Consider the following 15,952-nt stretch of genomic DNA (forward strand, 5'->3'; position numbering starts at 1 on the left):
ACTGAAAATACTGTAAGCTTTTCTGAGCAAGTGAAATACCACCTAGTTATTCTCTCTCCCTTACCCTGCTTTACTCTTTTCCCATAGCATTTAAGGCCACCTGAATTTTGTGTATTTGTCATCTGTCTCTCACCACTAGAATACAAGTTCCATGAAGGCAGAGATTTTGAATATTTTGTTGACAGAAGAAATTCCCTGTAGTAGCTAGAACTATATCTGGCATGTAGAAGGTTCTCAAAAATATTTATAAAGTGTTAAAAAACTGCATATTATGTTAGAATTGTTGAATTTAAAATTCTGGCATATCTGTGTGTGTGTGTGTGTATAAATTTACAGATTCCAGAATGTAATTCCCAGTGTCAACCAATTCAGGAGGCAGAGAATCAGAAGCTTATGTGGGGAAATAGGAGAGTGATTGTAAAAACCAAGCAACATATCTTCTTAAATGGACTGAAGGAATCAAAACACTGTCTGCAAACTATTTTAAAGATGAACTAAAGTTATCTCTCTGTCCCCTCCATGTCTGAAATCTGATTGTAGTGAGTTCAAATTCACTTTAGGTCAGTTAGATTGCCATTTGCTTTCTTCCTTGATAAAGCTTTTGAGGCCTAATGAGTCAAGATTTTTTTTTTTTCTCCCTAAATTACAGTCTGCAAAATATAAGTCCACAGATCGAAACAGAGTCTCCATTTCTATTTTGGGATTTGCCTGAGTCACAAGGTAGTCTTGGCAATCACTCTGTTCTCTCACTTTACTGAGGCTGCCTGGGAACTTGAACTGTCAGCCATACAGGAAGAAGGCCCTTCTGCCTAACTCCAAAAGGCCCAAACCATATGGATGTGGCGAAGTTTAATGGTGATATAAATCACTGTAAATGGATTTCCCACAGGGTAGGGGGCAAAAAGAAAACATTTTACTTAACTTCCTCTGTATGAATTCAAGGCTGGTAGCAAGAATAGACTACTGCACTAGAACTGAGCCAATTTCCCAATGTTTGCATTACATGTTTTCAACTAAAGAGATTTCTTTCTCTATTTCTACAATATATGACACCCCAAACCCCAACTTCCAAATAAAAGAAGGGAATGGGCCTGATCTGACCCTGGCAAAATTACACTGTTTAAGAAAAAAAAAAAAAGCGTCTGTGTTCATAAATATATATAAATCCTAAAGCCCCCCCTTTTTTCCCCCAATAATGAGTATAGAGTTTCTGCCACCTTACTTCACCCTGAACTCCTCCTGATGGTGCAGCTAGCATCTCCCTAAGTTGCTTTTTGCCCCCCCTCCCCCCACCATGCCGCCGGACAGAATTCTTTCCATACTCACACAGATGGAACAGAAGAGATGACAAGCTCTGGGGGTGCAGCCGTGCAGGTCTCAAACTGGTCCGTTGCTCTGCCCCTCTCGCCTCTCTCCCAGTGGCCGGCTTTCTATCTGGGCCCAGGGTCAGCGACCTTGGAGACACAGGAGCTTAGGACCCAGGGGGCGCCTTTCCGCCGAAAACACCTCGCGCTGCTGCAGCAGCGAGCTTGGGTAGCTCCCAGATCTAAAGAGAGGCTGTTTACCAGAAACGCAGAACAAGGGCAGGTCTGCCAGCAACGCTAGGACGGGAGGCAGCGCTGCCGCCAAGGGGACCCCGATTGCCCGCACTTTGGACACCGGTTGTTTATCCACCTGCAGGACCACGGAGGCGAGGATGCTGCTGGCCTGGGTGCAAACAGTCCTTGTCAGCAACATGCTCCTAGCAGAAGCCTATGGAGCCAGAGGTAAGCTTTCCCTTCTGCAGCAACTTAATGAAGCAGAACGGGGAAAGTTCCTCACTTCCCACCATGGCCAAGCTAGACAGGAAGATGTGGAAGGAAACGAACCTCTCAGCTGGCTTCTCTTGTCCTAGGAAAGCTCATATTCCCCTTCCTCTCCCTAGCAGGGGCTGGCAGCTCCATCTTTGCTATTAAGAACAAAGGCAAAGAGCCACTTTCCCTTTCCTTGCTTGGGGCTCCTAAGTTCATGCAGTTTGGGGGTTCATCTCCCCCACTCCCAGCGCCCTGTTCTTCTCGGGGCCATTGCATAGTGTGGCCGAACCCAGCCTCCTTGGGTACTCGGGCTGAGGGGAGGAAGGCTTTGGAGTCATATCCAGGCAGCGGCAAGGCAGGTTCCCTCCGGTGATGCTCTGGAATCTTTGGCCTGACTAAGGCTATCGTAGAATTCTCTCTGGAGGAAGTGCTGCCCGTGGAACCTGGCAGAGGTAGCCGTACCGCGGAAGAGGGCACGGGCAGAGTTTATGTAAGAGACATTAGACCACAGGGAGGAATTTCAGGTCTGGCTGCCCACCATCTCCACTGAGGGTCCCCAACCCAGACCACGGCCTCTCCCAAAGTGGCCACAAGTTCAGAGTAACAACCCCTTGCGTTTTTGCAGCGCTTTTCCGGCCGACAAAAAAAAAAAAAAAAGAGCATTCTCTGAGCGCTGATGGTGGGCTAGGCACCAGCTAGGGGCTCTGCACGCGTTTTCTCGTCCTATCTTGTTCCGGCCTCATAAGAGCGCTGGGAGGCCGCGGGGTCTCCGCGCAAGGAGAGGGAGACCCAGCCGGACTCAGTGCCCGGGGCTCCTCTTCCTCATAGGCTGCTTCTGGGACAATGGCCACCTGTACCGGGCGGACCAGCCTTTGCCCGCGCCAGGCCTCCGCTGTCTTAACTGGCTGGATGCACAGAGCGGCCTGGCGTTGGCCCCTGAAGCGGGTGAGTGTGCGCCCCGAACGGCGGGCGGCGGGCGGCCACGCGGCCCGGGCCCAGACCACAGCGCCTTCTCTCCTCTCCCAGGCGCCGGCAACCACAATTACTGCCGTAACCCGGACCAGGACCCGCGCGGGCCCTGGTGCTACGTCAGCGGCAAAGCCGGCGCACCCGAGAAGCGGCCGTGCGAGAACCTGCGCTGCCCAGGTACCCGAGTGCCCGGGACACGGACCCCAAGCCTGGGCCTGACTAGGAGCGGCCCCTACACCCGTAGCGCACGTGCGGCCGCGCGACGCCGGCCGGCCCCGCCCCGCCCCCGCGTCCTCCGATTGGCCAGGGTTGTCTCCAGGCTGTGGAATCGAAAACCCATTGGCCGCCTTCGCATCTGGGTGTGAGCTCATCCTCCGCGAGCGCCTTGTAAACAACCGGAGGAGGCGGGGCCCCAGCCTGGGCCGCACGGTCCACGCCCCGAGCCGCATCCGGGCAAACCCTAGACTGCGCCCAGGGGCGGTGGCCTTTGGCGATCCCCCAGGGCCTTTATTGACCGTTAGGAGAGTGTGCTGTTTGCCGGGCATTCTGTTCACAACCCCTCTGGGAAGAAGCTGTTGTGGGGTTCTGAGGCTCAGAGAAGTTCAGGAACTTCCTAAAGGCACTGGCAAGGGCCCACGTTTGAATCCAAGTTTCTTAGACTCCACAGCGCGGATGTGTTGCTCCTGAAGCAGCAACACAGTTTTCTAGGGTTAAATGGAGTAACACAGGGATTGGCACAAAGCGTGGGCTTAATAAATGTGAGCTGCTCAGAGGAGTCGTGGGGTGCCTCCTGGCATTGAGGGGGGGTCTCCTGGAGAAGTTGGCACTGGGCTGAGCTTGGAGGATAGCTAAGATTTGAAAAGATGAAAACGTGGGAGGCGGGACAGAGGCCCTTCTCTATGGCTTCCCCTCAGACTTGCCTTGTCTCAACCATGGTGCAGCCCTTCAAGCCTGGCCTATCCAGATCTTGATCCTGAGGCAGGGTTTGATTTCAGTATGTGTGTGTGTTGTGGGGTGAGGGAATTCTATGGTGGACCTCCCTAACATCCCCAACACTCTGGCCAGCTTCAGATGTGAAATTCACTTAGGACAGTTCTGATGAGGGCTGTTTTTCACCTCACCTCCAGAAACCCCTTCCCAGGCTCCACCAGCCCCCATAACGGAAAGGGAGGCCTCTGAAATGCCAGGGGAAGATGAAGCACAGGTGTTCCCTCCTGCCAACGCCCTACCCGCCCGGAGTGAGGCAGCAGCCGTGCAGCCTGTGATTGGTATCAGCCAGCGTGTGCGGATGAACTCCAAGGAGAAGAAGGACCTGGGGACCCTGGGTATGACTGCCCCACCCATGTCCTTTTTGGATCCATCAAGAGGTGTCATTTGCTGTTTGTCGAGAATGTGGCCAATGGGACTTCTGTCTTCTTCTTGGCAGGCTATGTGCTGGGCATCACCATGATGGTGATCATCATTGCCATTGGAGTTGGCATCATCTTGGGCTACACTTACAAGAGGTCAGTAGCGGCCCTTCTGGGTTCTCTTGAGAGGAGGAGAGAGGGAAGGTACACAAAGTCAAACCAGACTCCTCTGAGGCATTGTTACACAGAAAGGAAGCAAGGTGTTGAAAGAGTAAAACCAGCTCACAAGGTAGAGACTTGGTTCTAGTCTTCACCTGGTGGTTGGACACTTTTCTTTGGTGCCTTTACTCCTCACACACAGCCTGATGAAGTAGGAGTTCTAGTTCCTCATATTACAAATGAGGAAGCTGTTGTCAGAGAGGTAAAGTGACTTACCCAAGGTCACGCTGCCTGGGAGTTGCAGAATCTGGCTCAAGCCCAGCTCTTGATACCAGTTTCCCTACCGTCTAATCTAGGGTGCCTGGCATGAAGTGGGTGGCTCTGCAGAAATGAGGCTGGGCACTCATTGTGGCAACCACGAAATTGAACTCTGTGAGTTACAAAATTCTCCTGCTTAGTAAAGGTCCCTAGCCACCCTTTCTGCAGTTGGGGGTTGAATTTCCTGAGCCATAGGCAGTGGGATCTCTTCTAGGACCAGAGGAGAAAGTGAGTTGGCACACAGAGAGTCTGTGTAATTTTGCCAGTCCTCATCTTGTATGAGAAAGCCAAAGAGACTACCTGGGAAACTCAGGGACAGTGAGAGGAGGAATTTTATTTTGAAAAGTCCCAGAGACACCATGTGGAAAAGGCTCCCTGAATCTCAGTGATGACAAGCTAGAGTGGCATTCATTTTTACTGCACTGGTTGATTCTGGGAAAATAATTTGCCATTCCTGGGCAAAATCAGGGGGTCTGACTTCCAACCTTGTATGTCAATGATATTTCTCCTGTATGGTCTGAGAAGGCTTCCTGAAGGGGAAGTGACATGGTGGCCTGCACTCCCCAGTGTTGAGGACCATGTCTGAGCCCATAGTTCCAGTGGGTCACACAGCATCATATAAACCTAGAGTGTCAGAGCTGGATGGGTCCTTACACATGATGTAGTCAACTTCCTCATTTTACAGATGAAAATAAGGCAGTATTGGGTAATAATAATTCTTATTTTATTTACCACATACTAGACTTGGCTTCAGGCACTTCATATGCTTTAAGTCAATTCTCACAATCACACTTTGAGAGAAATGTTACTATCCCCACTTTACAGATGAGGAAACTGATGTGAGGAGATACGTACTTTGCCCAAGGTCACACACCTAGCATTTGGTGGAGCTAATTTCCTAGCCCTGCCACTAACTAGCTAGCTGTGTGCCTTGGGCAAGTTGCTTCTATTTCCTGCTCCCGAATATTGCTGTGGGGTGAAGGCACGTGATTACTCAGCAAAGTGCATGGCACATTATAAACAGTGGCTGTTTTATCCTATGAAATGCGGGTGCTGGATGAGTGATCTCTGAGCCCCAGTCCTTCTTCGATTTTCTGTGATTCAGGAAGCAGAGGTCCAGAGAGGGGAAATGATTGGCCTTAGAGGGTCTCCTGACTCCCAGTCCATGGTTGTTGCCACCAGTGGGATGGTGGACATAGCAGGTCTGGACATACCTGCCTTTTCATTTCCTTAACTGTTTGACAGACTTAGAGGAAATGATATGGTATCCCTAGCCTGAGAATTAGTAGTCAGACCCAAACCATATGGCTAAGTTTAGCCCTTCAAATATTTCCTCCTTCTTCGGCCACTGGACAGCATTTGGCTCTCCTCTAATCTTGTGACAGTCTTCAGGCCTCCAGGTGCTTGGAACTGACTAACTTCTTAATTCTGAGCTCAGTTCTAGTGCCTAATGAGGAAGCCAGACCTTCTTCTTCTTGATCTGGTCCCCTAGACAGTCATGTGACTGCCTTCAGGCTTAGAAGCTGCTTTTCTGTAAACTGAGGGCAAGGCACCTAGTTACCCAACTACTCGTCACTAACCACCAGACCGCCCCTTTCTTCAAAAGTACTCTGAGAACAACAGGAAACCACATGTGGGATGGAGGCAAGCTCTCAGCTCGCACGTGCAAGGCAGGTTTTAACTTTCCCCAAATCAGAAAACAGTGTCCTTGAGAGAGTGGTAGGCTGAGTGCACTTCTCTGAAGCTCGGTTTCTTGTCTGTTAGATGGGGATATACCTCCTTCCACATATACTTGTGTCCTCCCTGCACATACCTGCCCAAGATTATCATGAGGATGAAATGTGAACAGTATATGTGAATCAGTTAATAACAATCACAAGAGCAGCCAACATTTATTGTGTAAGGCCCTTGGAGTGCTCTTCCCAGATGATCTTGTCCAACCCTCATGGCCACTCTAGAAGGAGCGCTATTATACTGTTTTACCTAGAGGAGTAGCATGTCCAAGTTACACAGCTAGTAAGTGCTGTCTAAGAATTGTCAGAATCTTCAAAAAGTCCAGTGACGCCCAATAGGCTAATGTAAATTTGCTTTGAATTGCAAAGTAGGAGAAATAAACCAAAACGAAAAAATAGCTAAGGTTAGAAGTCAGAACTGGGATCCAGTTCCTGAACTGGCACCAATTATGGGTGTGAAACTGGATAAGTCATTTACCTTCTCTGGGTCTCAGTTTTCTTATCTGTAAAATAGTATAGGGGCAAGGGGTTAGATATGATGATCCTCCCAGCCCTAATATATCCTAAAAAGACATACTGCCTGGCAGTGGACAAGTCCTAGGTTCAAATCCCAGCTCTACCATTCACTTAAAGAAAAGATTTAATCTCTGCTCCTCCCTTCTCATCTCTAAACAGATACCACATAGGTTTATTGTGAAGGTGAAATAAGACAGTGTAGTTAGGGAATACAGTTGGTGCTTAAAACCCATAACTGCTTTGGGGGACTTTTCCTGCCCAGCATTGGGGCACAGCATTGCTTCTGACTGGGAAGACAGCAGTGCTCGGGGTTACATAATAATTTGAAGAAACCTGTGTTGCCTGAAGGAAGTCTGCAGTGCTTCTGTCACCCAGGAAGGAGAAAGTTAGAGGCTGCAGTGCCATCTGTGCCTGGTCCCTTTGGTCAGCCTGGCTCCTGGTCCTGGCCTGGGAGCAATCAGGGATAGAATTAATGCAAACCTTGAACTCTGTCAAAGGCCACAAAGCTATGGCTAATGGATGGAGCTTTCCCCTGCCTGGGAAGGATGGGCAGGCACCAGGCTTCCCCTTGGGGGAGGAAAGGTGGCATGTGGGGCTGGAGGGGCTTAGCCTGGCAGGGTCTTTGTCCTGGTCATCTAGGCCACAAGGTTCAGACGGCCAGTCTGCGACTGAGCAGCTCCCTGTTTCTGCCCCAAGAGTAGTGTCTGCGCTAGCTTCAGAGGGCGCTCTTATTTTCTGATAAAAAGGCAAGAGAAAAGCTGGAAGTCAGCACCACTCCACCCACTTAGGAGAGGAGCCAAGTCAGTGAATAAGCCTTTTGTTCTTTTCTTGGCTGCCAGACAACAGCCTGGCTGCCTCCACAGGCCTTGAGAGGGAGCTGGGCTGCCTAATGGTCAGCACAGCCGGCCTGATGGTCCTTCTTCCACCTCCAGAGGGAGCCGGGGCAGCTGCTGCATCTCCAGGCACCTTTAACAGAAAGCATGTGGGGCTGGGTGTGTTTCGAGGCCTCTTACTTGAGATTGTAATCCGGACTGGCCCCAGCACCTACTTCCTTTACCCTTGGCTGCTGTTTCAGCCCTGCTCTGCCCCATTAACACAAATGGGTTCTTTCCGCCTAAAAACTTGGGCATGATGTAGCCTGATCGTTATCATCAGCTTGCCTGGCCACAGCCAGATGCTTGGCGAAGAAAGTAGTGGCTCTGGAGTCAGACCCCAAAGCCTGTTCCCTCATCAGTAAAATGAGGATCATACTACCTTGCAAAGTTGGTGTGGAATTAAAAGATGGTGTAAAAGTATACATGAAGTGTTTGCCTTCACTAGGTGTATAGGTCTCTCTTCTCCTCCTGGTTAATGGCTATTTCCCAGCATCTTAGTAGGTACTTAGGAAGTTTCCAGCTTTCCCCCTTCCTCCAGCCCCTGAAAAAAAAAAAAAACCAAACCCACTGCTGTCAAGTCGATTCCCACTCATAGCAACCGTATAGGACAGAGTGGAACTGCCCTATAGGGTTTCCAAGGAGTGCCTGGTGGATTTGAACTGCTGACCTTTTTGGTTAGCAGCCGAACTCTTAACCATTGTGCCACCAGGGTTTCCGCCAGCCCTTAGATTTTGAAATTCAGGCCTTGGCAAAAGATGCTCACATATTCTGTTTTTTACACATTGACTTTTGGTTTCCCACTGGCTTGGGGACTCTGTTAATAAAATTAAACCAAAGGCCTTCTAAGTTTCTCTCTACATGGACAACCTTTGAAAAACCTGGCTCTTTATTTTATTATGGAGGAAGGTGTTGTCTTATATGTGATGGCAGCTGTACCTGATGAGCAAAGTGAATCTCAGGCTACAGTGAGACACACATGATCCAGCTAGCCCTCTTTACGTGGACAGTGTGCCTTTACCTCCCGTGTATGTGCTGGGGGTTATTCTGCTCTGGGAGTTGGTGGTGTCCATACAGAAGCTAATGACAAGAAGGAATGGAAGAGGCTGAACCTCAGGCTTGCATATGCTGAAGCTCAGTCACCCTCAATCACCCAGGGAGACTCGGGGATGAGTTCGCAGATTCGGCTCCTGTGACCTCACAGTGAGAAACAGGGAATCGTGCAAGGGGATCTGTCAGGGGCTCTAGAGATGATCAAGCTCAGCTCCATGTTCTACAGATGAAGAAATTCACTGAAGTCACATAAATAATACTTGCCTTGGCTGGTCAGTAGGAGAGTTTCCTTGGGAAACCAAATTAGGGTAACATTGCTTAGTGAGTCAAGTCATATTCAGGGCAGATGATAATAACCGCCTATGGTTTTACAGCAGTTTCACCGTTTTCAAAACATTTTCACATTCATTATATTTGTGAGGCAGTTATTATCTTCATTTCACAGATGAGGAAGCCAAGGTTCAGAGAGGCTAAGTGTTTTGCCCTAATGGTTACACAGCTAATCAGTTGCTGAGTGGGTTCTAGAACACAAGCAAAGGGAACTGGATAATTTAAAGTCAGTTCTGAGTCCACAGGGCAAACTCTCCCTACTCCAGCCCTCTTTTTTCCCAATTTTGTCTCCAGTCTTCAGCTATTGTCACTGCATCTCACATCACGATGGATGTGTGATTAATTGATCTTGCCCTCTCTGAGGGGAGCTGAAGCCTGTGTTATTTAATTCAGCCACCAGCTGCCCTTTCAAAGCCTTTTTGGGGTGGGCCTATTCTGGGAAGATTTCCTCCGATGGCTGAGACCGTGTATGGAGGGGATTGCTGTTGCTGGTTTTGGAGGATACTGACCTGGGCCCTGGTTCTGGTGTGCAGTGTGCTGGACACTCACCAAACCCTCTGATCTGCATAGGGGGTGGCCCGGCTCAGTGCGCAGAGCCCTGCATGTGGGACCAGAAGAGTTCCTACCCAGCATTCCATCTCGGGTGACCTGATAGCGTCAGAACTTCTCTGAGATCAACCAGAGCCCAGCAGATTTGGGTTTGAGCCCACCATGTCCTAAGAATTCCTTAACCTCTCTGGGCCACTTCTTTGTCTATAAAATAAGTGAAGAGACTTAATTCTTATGGTTGATCTGAGAATGAAGTAATATATGTAGAATATATGCAGTAAATACCTGTTAGCATGGCGTGAGCATTCCACATGAGTAAAATGAGGTAACGTTGTGTGCTGATTGGGTCACTAAGCACCACGAGGATCCAAAGGCATGTCATATCTCTCAGTACCTCTCAGTGGTCTCACAGGATGGCCATCGTCCATTGTTTCCCATTGACCTAAGTGGCCCTTAGGGTCCTTTTTGCCCCCAAATAGGTTGGGGACAGTCTCTACTTCTAGCCTGGGCTCACACCAGAACAGATGGTTGGGTCAGTTTACTGGACAACTTTGAGAATAAGGGCTGAATCTGGGATACTTCTCTCGGTCTCCCAAAGCCCTTGGCTGGAGGAAGAGAACTTAAAAATCTCTTTCCTCCACATTACCTTGACTGAGCCTCACTATAGCAGTGTAAGGTTCATACTGCTTCATCCCTGCTTTACAGATGAGGAAGCAGAGACCAGAGGTGCAGGAGCTTCTTACTGAGTTTGAGGCAGTCTGACACGATGGAAACTTAGTACCCTGGACCTGGGTTTGAGTCTTAACTCGCTGTGACTATGGCTAGCCTTGCCTGTCTGGGCCTCGGGGTGCTGTCTAACGAGCATGCAGCCTGAATGCTTCCCTCTTTCCTGACAGGGGGAAGGACTTGAAAGCACAGCAGGAGCAAAAAGCCTCTGAGAGGGAGATGGAGCGAATCACCCTGCCCTTGTCTTCCTTTACCAACCCCACCTGTGAAATTGTGGATGAAAAAACTGTTGTGGTCCACACAAGCCAGACTCCAGTCGATCTTCAGGAGGGCAGTGCCCCCCTCATGGACCAAGCTGGCACTCCAGGGGCCTGAGCCCGCACAGTAGGCAGCAGCCATGAGATGGTGTAGGACAGCCCACCCTCTGACACCTGGGAGCATCTACACTTTTTGTTGTGGTTAAAACCCTCCTTCCACTTTCTTTTGTGCGTGAGTCCCAGTAGCAGACAAAAGCGGATGGTGCTGTGGGCTAAGGGCCAGGCTGGGGAGGGTCCTGCCAGTGCTCCTTCACCATCCCTTGGAGCAGGATTTTGCCTGTGGATGGTGCTGCTGACAAGGGCTTCAAAACATTGCCTGTAGCCCCAGAACCAAACCAGGGACGGACAGGGAGCATCTCCAGGCTCCTTTGTGCTTTATCATCTGACACGGCCTCAGTCTCCACCTTCCCATTTGTTCTTCCTGGCCTTGAGTGGCACACAATGTTATTCACAGTTCAGGTAAGCAAGTAGAGAGAGGAGGCATTTTAAAAATACATAGTTTTTAAAAAACTCTGGGATGGGAACTCCCTACTAACCTTTGAGAACCAGAAATGAGTTTGTACAAAAGCCAGAACTGCAGGCCCAGAGAGGGACCCAGGCTGGAGGCTGCTGGGAGTGCCCCAGCCTGCTGGCAGTGATGTGCCTTGTCAGCTGTGGGCCGGGCCTGGGCCCAGGGACTCTTCCTGTTTTGAAAGTAAAGAAAGAGAAGGAACTGCACTGAACATTCCACTTAGGATGAGGGCAGAGAAGGAGCCACTCCTTACCTTAGGCTGCAGGGGCAGCGACAGCCCCAGACAGTGTCTCCTCAGGGTTGGACAGTGACCTCACTTACTTTCGCAGGGCTAAGAGCAGCCAGCCAACCCATGGGAGTTACACTGTGGGACCCTGTGAGCTGCTTCTGAAAGGTTAACCTGGGAACTAACCCCATAGACCAGGTGATAAGTGCTTCAGGCCTTGTCCCTGCAGGCTCCTAAGTTTGCAGGTAACCCTGTGGCCTCCAGGCCAGCACCTTCTAGTGGGGCTAAGGTCACAACCCCTAACTTGTAAAACAATTGCAGAAGTATTGTTAAGGGATCTAAGTTCTTCAAGCCTTTTGGACACAGGGCCTAGGGAGGGAACATGATAGAGCAAGCTACTGGCATGGCCAAGAGGAGAACCCAGCTTGCTGACTGGGTGCAGTATTTCCCCACTGCAGTGTTGGGGCTCAGCAGGGTCTCCATACCTTGCTCTCCCACTCGGAGGCCTTGGCGGTATGCCCCACCCACAGAGCTTCCTTCCCAAAGCCCTTTCACTTCCACTTGAACTCCAGTCAGGTGGGGAGGGAGGCTAGCATGGCTTAGTCCCTTCAGCAGGCTGTGTCTGGGAGCTGTCTGCTGAGAGACCTAGGCCTTTGGTTGGTCCCTTGGTGGTAGTGACACTGGAGAAGAAATTACTGGTTTCTACTTTTCTAAAAAAGCATTTCTCAGTATACGTTTTATATACCTCATTCTGATACCTGTATATAAAGTGCAGGAAATTGCTCTTCATTTGACTTACATAAATTAAAAACAAAACAAAAAGGACTCTACATTGCCAAGTGTTTATGGCATACCAGGAACACTGCTCCAGAAGTTGAGGAACTGCACGTCACCTTGCTGGCACCTGTGCAGTGAAGTTGAGCCTTCTCTCCTGCCCCTTGGTCCTGAATCAGGAAGCTGGGAGTCAGCAACAGGTGGATGGCTGGTAACTGTAGCTTCTATGTTGACTGGTATCCTCACCAGGAATCCTTTCAGATGAAGCTGCAGGAAGGACAGTGTGCAGACATCCCAAGAAGGCACTTGGTCACTGCAGTAGCCTCCTTACATAGCATTCTTCCGGAGGTAGTGAAGACCAGCATCCAGGCAGCCCTACCCAGAGCTGGAGTCAAGGCGAGTGAGTGGTGGTGCTGTAGCAGCCACAGGAGAGAAGGGTGTGCACGAAGATGGGTTGTTGGGCTGCCTGGGGATGAGGAAGGGCCCTGCGGGGTGATTCTTGAGGGTTCCACAATGAAAAGCTACCAGGAGTCTTTCTTGGACTTCTAGCAGGGAGTTCAACAGGTTTGCAGCCTCTAGGAACACCCAGGAAGACCTATGCCCAGGACCAGATGTTGCTGTCTGTATAGCACTATATAATGCCAACAAGTGGCACCCCAAGCGTTGGTTCCTCAGGAACCATTCTACCCTGTTGCATTCCTCAAGCCTTGGGAGAAAACACCTTTGGGTATAATGGGTATATTGTGCCAGGACCCCACTAACCAGTCAGCTTCACCCTGCCCAGTGCTTACCCTGCCCCCACCCCCAGGTGCAGAAGTGAGAAGAAAAAGATTTTCTCTCAAGCACTTGTAGGGAAACACAAGGGGTGAGGGTGACTTGTATTCATCTCATCCCGTTATGTCCCACCACCCATGTACCCATGTGTCTTACTGTGGTGGCTTATATGTAGCTATGATGCTGGAAGCTATGCTGCTGGTATTTCAGATACCAGCAGGGTCACCCATAGTGGACAGGTTTCAAGAGAACTTCAGGCAAGACAGACTAGGAATAAAGGCCTGGAGATCTCCTTCTATGAGTTAGTCAATGAAAACCTTATGGATCACAACAGAATAGTCTGATACAATTCTGGAAGATGAGCCCCCTAGGCTGGAAGGCACTCAAAACACACAGTGGCCACAACAATTTACTCCAGCATAACAATGATTGTGAAGATGGCACAGGACGAGGCAACGTTTTGTTCTGTTGTACATGGGGTCACCGAATCAGAATCAACGGCAATTAACAACATGAAAGTGTTACCTAGCCCTGCAGAGAGGACACTAGGACATCCAGGCTGGAGAAGTATATGTATATTGGGGGATTTGGGGAAGTAGGGCCTGAAGATCCCACTCAGCAAGCAGGTGGGAGTCAGGCTCTGTGGGGCTTTGATGGGTCAGTCAGACTTGCCTCCAGGAATGGGCTGCCTTAGGTGGGATGTACATGATCTCTGGAGCAGATTAGTATCTGCATCCAGGGAGAGAGGATGGGACTTGGGGAACACCAGGACCCTGCCACGGGGAATTCTGTGGTCTGGGGTGAGGTGGCCAGTGGTGTTACTCTACAAAGAGCAGGGGAGGCTCCGCCCTTCCTGGCACAGACACAGGCCAGCAGACCCACATTTATTTTCCAAAGCCAGGCCCCAAGTCACTTTTTTCACCTCAGTATCATCAGTTATGTTAACTGCTTAATTTATTTAGTCTGCTTAATAAATGTAGCTCAGCCCACCACACTTGCACTTGCCGGGGACAGTTGAGGCACAACCAGCCACACAATGGTAAACCCTGCTGCTACTGGGAGCCCACAGCTCAACCCCATGACAAGCTGGCAACCTCTACACATATGTACAGTATAGGCAGAAGGTAAACTCTGGCCAGAGATGATATCTGATCCCATAACTCATCAGGTCTATTTACAATATTTCACATATCACCCAACTGATAGAACAAGATGAAGATACTAATAATAACAACCACTCTCCTGGATCACTCCCATCCCTACACCCCAAAAAATAAACCACCACATTGCATCAATATCCCAGTCCCATTCCCAATTGTTTAAATATGGTCTAAACTCAGACACTTAGGAGGCAAATCTAGTTGTGCTACAGAGCCCCTGGAGCACTGGAAGCCAAGGCAGAGGGTGCCCCAAGGGCTGTCCAGTGTCCAAGGCTGTGACTCGGGGCTGTGGCCAGGAACTAGTGAGCCGGGCCAGGCAACAAGGGAGGTAGAAGCCAGCTGGCCTAGCTCAGGGAGCTGTGTCCCTCAGTGCCTCAGCTCTGGGGCTCTGCCATCACCTCTTCCCAGCCCCAGATGCTGCCTGATCAGGGATGTGGAGGAGTGAGTAGTGGCTGCCGCAAGGCCAAGAGAATGCGGTCTCCTCCCACTTCCCAGCCTGAGACTCTGGGCCTGTGACAAGCTACTCTGTCCTCCAGAGCCCATCTAGCTCTAGGCAAAATGTCTGCAAGTCTGGTGAGAAGCTTCTGGGCTTCGACTGAAGCAGCCCACGAGGGCATGGGTAATAGCAGCCAGGACACGGACATTTCAGAGGGCAGGGGCTCTTTCTTTCTGGCACTTGTACTACTTGTTGCAGGCAGAAGGGACCTATGCCCAGTCTCCAGCACTACAGTTTGAGAACATGTGGTGGAAGCTCCTCTCACATCAATGTGGTCTCTGGGCTGGCCAGAGTGGCCCCGAGGAAGTAAAGAGAAACCAGTCCTTCCCCTAACTCCTGGCCAGTTCCATCGCAAACCAACTGAGAGACTCTTCTAAGCTCAACTCCCCCAACTCTGTCCCAGGGGAGGTGGGACAGCACCGCTACCATTTCACACTCTTGGAGCACTACCTGGCTGCCAGTTTATATGGTTCACAGACCCACATGAAGTCTTTGTGCACCAGCTTGACCAGAGACTTCAGAGCCCACAGGCGAGTTTCCCCAGGGATCCTGCCCAGCAGGTCCACATCATGCTGATTAGTGTAGGCCAGAGTCTCCAGTAGTCTCTGGGGGTGGAAACCCACTGCCAGGGAGTTCCCAAGTGGTCCTAAGTAACATTCCTCCTGGCCAGGCTTTTTTTTTTCTTCACAGCTTTCAGGCGAGTATTGGGTTTAGAAACAGTAACCAGGCTCCAAAACCTGTGGAGATGTGTTTCCCTGGTGCTGCGCCCGCTCACCTCCTGGGGAGGTAGTAGGGATGGCTTGTGCTGCTTCTAAACAAGCCGCCAATCCACAGGAAGCCACAGGATGGGGCGCAGAGGGGGCAATGCTGGCCGTGGAACGCCCCCCTGCAGGGGGCTAGGCCAGGGCTAGGGTGGTGAGTCTCGGGTCAGGCCGTACTGCACGCTCACAGTGTGGTCCAGCTCCTCCAACTCTGCAGGCAGCGGGATGCCTAACTCCCCCAGGTACAGGGATAGGGCCTCAAAGGAATCCTCCAGTTTTGAGAACGCTGGTCTGGAAAGAAAAGGGGTAAGTTAGAGGCATATGGGATAGGGGCTGGGGCTCTGGGGAGGCTTGGAAGGCACCAGGCCTCAGGGTTGGACAGATCAAGGTGGGAATATTCCGTCGCTCAGGCTCTCCTAGTTGTATGAGTTCAGGCAAGTCCCTTAACCTCACTGTGTCTCTGTGGGAAATGGGGACACTATGTCACTGCTGACTCACAGTGTTGCTGTAAAGACTAAAGCTAACAGAGGGAGAAGGCTGGCCCAGTGATTGTCTCCAGGTGAGAG

At 50.4% G+C, this 15,952-nt stretch overlaps 2 protein-coding genes across 3 annotated transcripts in view; one reads left to right on the forward strand and one right to left on the reverse strand.

The window, feature by feature from the left end:
* The first annotated feature begins 1,558 nt into the window (after nucleotides 1-1,558).
* PIK3IP1 (phosphoinositide-3-kinase interacting protein 1) lies at nucleotides 1,559-12,253 on the forward strand. The gene is made up of 6 exons (XM_049866215.1): nucleotides 1,559-1,766; nucleotides 2,622-2,738; nucleotides 2,820-2,939; nucleotides 3,890-4,087; nucleotides 4,189-4,267; nucleotides 10,538-12,253. Exons 1-6 carry the CDS (start codon nucleotides 1,697-1,699, stop codon nucleotides 10,740-10,742), a joined length of 789 nt encoding a protein of 262 aa, XP_049722172.1. The 5' UTR covers nucleotides 1,559-1,696; the 3' UTR covers nucleotides 10,743-12,253.
* An 880-nt stretch (nucleotides 12,254-13,133) lies between these two features.
* Nucleotides 13,134-15,952, reverse strand: part of LIMK2 (LIM domain kinase 2) — a 76,983-nt gene continuing 74,164 nt past the window's right edge. For both annotated transcript variants that reach the window (XM_049866208.1, XM_049866209.1), the window contains one exon: nucleotides 13,134-15,677. In XM_049866208.1, coding sequence (XP_049722165.1) covers nucleotides 15,533-15,677 — 145 coding nt within the window. In that variant the 3' untranslated portion in view covers nucleotides 13,134-15,532. The remainder of the gene's footprint in view (nucleotides 15,678-15,952) is intronic.

This window comes from Elephas maximus, chromosome 22, assembly GCF_024166365.1.
Source record: "Elephas maximus indicus isolate mEleMax1 chromosome 22, mEleMax1 primary haplotype, whole genome shotgun sequence".
NCBI lineage: Eukaryota > Metazoa > Chordata > Mammalia > Proboscidea > Elephantidae > Elephas > Elephas maximus.

Excerpts from the sequence above, each read along its gene's own strand:
- PIK3IP1 (XM_049866215.1), top strand. The coding sequence starts at position 1,697 with ATGCTGCTGGCCTGGGTGCAAACAGTCCTTGTCAGCAACATGCTCCTA. Across the intron at positions 2,739-2,819 it reads GGCGTTGGCCCCTGAAGCGG|GCGCCGGCAACCACAATTAC; the intron begins GTGAGTGTGCGC and ends CTCCTCTCCCAG. Across the intron at positions 4,088-4,188 it reads GAAGGACCTGGGGACCCTGG|GCTATGTGCTGGGCATCACC; the intron begins GTATGACTGCCC and ends TCTTCTTGGCAG.